Source organism: Cryptomeria japonica, chromosome 10 (assembly GCF_030272615.1).
Source record: "Cryptomeria japonica chromosome 10, Sugi_1.0, whole genome shotgun sequence".
NCBI lineage: Eukaryota > Viridiplantae > Streptophyta > Pinopsida > Cupressales > Cupressaceae > Cryptomeria > Cryptomeria japonica.
In genome coordinates, this window is record NC_081414.1 from 349,391,066 (window position 1) to 349,394,424 (window position 3,359).

A 3,359-nucleotide genomic window follows, 5' to 3' on the forward strand; every position below is an offset into this window, starting at 1 on the left:
GCATTTTCATAGTAGTTTGGGTATGAGACACTTGGGTGTTTGTGCCACATTGGGATAGTGTGTGTAGGAGAAATTCCACCTTTTATGGTGTTGATCTTGTTGTTACACTCCACTCTTGTTGTTACACTCCACATTCAGTGGGTGATCCACCTCATGTGGACTATTATATTATTTCTCCTACCTACCCACAGCTATTTCCTACCTACCCTTGTTTCTTATTGAGGCACATGTCATGTTTGTGTGCTCACATATCCCTAGCCTTGCCTATATAAGCAAACTCATCTACATTGTATGGAACAACTATGTAATCTTGATTATTGATCATTTTCTATTGATGAGAATACAGTTTATTCTTGTCCCATATTATGTCTCTATTTTGTACATTTCATTGAGCTCTTCATCTTGGCAAAATCTCACATGGTATCAAAGCCATTGGGGCCTCATTGATTCGTCTTGAAGAGGCATTATTGCGACATCAAGAGGCAGATTTGAGGAGCAACATCTTTTGGAGGCATCCTAGACCAGATCCGACCCCGCCATTGCGTCTAGAAGGCCGTTTCCATGAATTTTGGTTATAAAGTCGGCCTATTTTGGTGAGAAAATTTTTTTTCTCCAATTTTGCTAGTATTGTACGGATTTTGAAAATTTATTATATTTTTCGAAAAAAAAAAAATTTAATTTTCTGAAAATATTTTTCAAAAATAAAAATAAAAAAAAACCCATCAAAAAAAAATAAATAAATAAAAAATTGCTTTTTGGGGGGGTCCACAGACCCCCCCCGTGATCCGCGTGTACCTGCAGTCTGTGTTGCAGGTCTGCGCCACTCGTACCACACGATGTCGCCGCCGACGCCCAAGTCCTACGCTGCCGACATCCACGCACCTCCGCCCGCAGGTCCTCTTGGTGCATGTCCGCCAGCTCACTTGGTTACCGTGCCCGCCGCAGCATTTTCCTCGCCGCCGCCGAGAAGATCTTCGTCCATGCCACCGCCGTGCACGCCCCAGAAACCACTCTCTGCGTCGGTCTCTGCCTCTCCTCCCGGCACCACCACCAGCGCCGGCTCCGCCCAGTGGCGCCTGCCACCACCGCCGCCCTCGGCTCCGGTGACCGCTCCCGTCCTCCTGGCACCAACCCTTCACCTCCGGCGATCCTTCCGCCAGCAACCACCGACACAGACCGGAGGAAACCGCGCCCGCCACGTGGCAGGCGGCCACTGGCCCGCGGGTACAAACCCTAACATAGTCAACTTTCTGTACGACTCGTCATAGAGCCATGCAAACATCCATACGGCCACCACATCATCAACTTAGTCAGCCTGCCACATCAGATTTCTGTATGGTACAGACTACACAGTCCCCTGCACAGTCATCTGCCACGTCAGATGTCGGTACAGTACGAACGCCCAGTCAACAGAGGGCAAAGTTTTTGCGACGGTAATACAGTTGTCAAATTTACCCTAGTGACTTGCTGATGTCAGCGCCACATTAGCATTTTTCAAAAATTTGGCAGGCCCCTCTCATTTGCATTTTTTATTTTGCAGTTCAACTTCAAATGGCCATAACTTGCTCATTTTTGCTCCTTTTTGGGTGCAATTTTTTTTGAAATGGGCTAGAATTTCGTGCTCTCCATAGTGGTGAAGAATTTTTTTGATTTTGATGCACTGAGTTTTCAAAAAATGCAGTTTTTAGTGACTGTACCTAAGTAATCCCAGTTTTTGCAACTTCAGAGGCTTCGTTTGGGGTCATACAACCTCCTTTTCGGGTGCCATTTTTTTGAAAGTGCATATTTTTTTGTCTACTTTCACATGATGCTATCAGATTCATGCCATTGTAAGTAGAAATTGTACTTTCAGATTTTGGCCATTTTTGGCTCTCTTGGTACTTGTATATTTGATTGAATCTCAGTTAGATTCATTGCACTATTGATTGAAGTCTCTTGTATCTCATTTGAGAAGTTGTAAAATTTGCATCATAAGCCCACTTTGCCTTGTTTTGCAAGTGGCTCATTGTAATCGCACTAAGTATAAAGTGCCAAAATCATCACTTTGGGGGGGCTACTTTGATTGAGTGAATTTGGGGGGATGTCTCTTGTGCTTTTGTATTCTTGTGTTCCTTCCTTTTTGCTGCTATGGGTTCTTCTAAGTTTCCTCTCTTAACTCCACATAACTATGCTACTTGGAAAATTGATGCATGGAGTAAACTTATGGAAAAATGACTCACTCATTACATTGATGGAACTATTGTTGCTCCAGCTGATCCTAAGGCTAATCTAGTTGGTCACTTAGATTGGCTCACTAAAAATATCATGGCAATTGGTACCTTAAGAAAGTATGTATCAAAGGATCTCATTTTTCATATTGAGAAATGTACTCTAATCAAGGATGCTTGGCAAAAGTTTCAAGACTTGTATGGTCAAGTTGATGAGATTAGGGGATATCAAATTAATAGTGATCTTATCATGTTAGATCCCAAGAACTTTGATACTATACAAGATTATGTCACTAAGGCAAATGAGTTGAGGGCACAACTCAAAGATTGTGGCATTGATAAGAAGGATACTCAATTGATATTCAACTTGATGGGAAAGCTTCCACAAGAATATGCAGCATTTGTTTCTAGTTTCCAAACCCATAGGATGACAATGGGTTCAAGCTACATAATGCCTACATTTGATGCTTTCAATAAAATGTTGATGATGGAACAAACTAAGTTGATAAGCATGGGCATTCTTAAGGCTTCTAAGTCTCAAGCATTAGTGGCAAATCAAGGAAACAAAGGAAATCAAGGAAAAGACAACTCAAACAAGAAGAAATGGCAATCAAAGCCTAAAGAAAAAGCACCATCTTCTCCACAACAAGGAGATTCATCCTCTTCCAAGAGAGATAATTCACCAAAGAGGGAGAGACCTACTTGTGCTTATTGTAAAAAGATTGGTCATGAGGAACATCGTTGCCATTCTAAGAAGATTGATGAGCTTACATCTTAGATGAGCTTACACATATCATCAAAAAGCATAACATTGATTTGCCTAAAGTCTACAAGAAGGATGATTCATCAACTTCCACTTCCTCACATTCAAAAGGAAAAGGGCAAGCATTCATGGCTTCTACAAGTGGAAAGACTCACTCTTTTGGAACAAGAAAAGGAAAAGCTCTATGTGGTACTATTAGTCATGATTCAGAGAGATGGCTTCTAGATTCAGGGGCTTCTCATCATATGGAATCTTCGCAGTCCATGTTCTCTACATTTGAGCCTTGCACCATGCCACAGATTTTGATGGGCAATCATACATACATGGATGTGATTGGGAAAGGATCTATTGACATTGGGGATAACTCCTTCAATGATGTGTTATGTGTA

General features: G+C 41.9%; 1 protein-coding gene across 1 annotated transcript; it reads left to right on the forward strand.

The window, feature by feature from the left end:
* Window positions 1–836: 836 nt before the first annotated feature.
* Window positions 837–1,705, forward strand: LOC131858975 (uncharacterized). The gene is made up of 3 exons (XM_059212478.1): window positions 837–1,224; window positions 1,345–1,433; window positions 1,682–1,705. Exons 1-3 carry the CDS (start codon window positions 837–839, stop codon window positions 1,703–1,705), a joined length of 501 nt encoding a protein of 166 aa, XP_059068461.1.
* The last annotated feature ends 1,654 nt before the right edge of the window (window positions 1,706–3,359 follow it).

Coding starts and splice junctions, on each gene's coding strand:
- LOC131858975 (XM_059212478.1), top strand. CDS start 837: ATGTCGCCGCCGACGCCCAAGTCCTACGCTGCCGACATCCACGCACCT. Junction 1,225..1,344: donor AGGCGGCCACTGGCCCGCGG/GTACAAACCCTA, acceptor TGTATGGTACAG/ACTACACAGTCCCCTGCACA. Junction 1,434..1,681: donor AGGGCAAAGTTTTTGCGACG/GTAATACAGTTG, acceptor CAAAAAATGCAG/TTTTTAGTGACTGTACCTAA.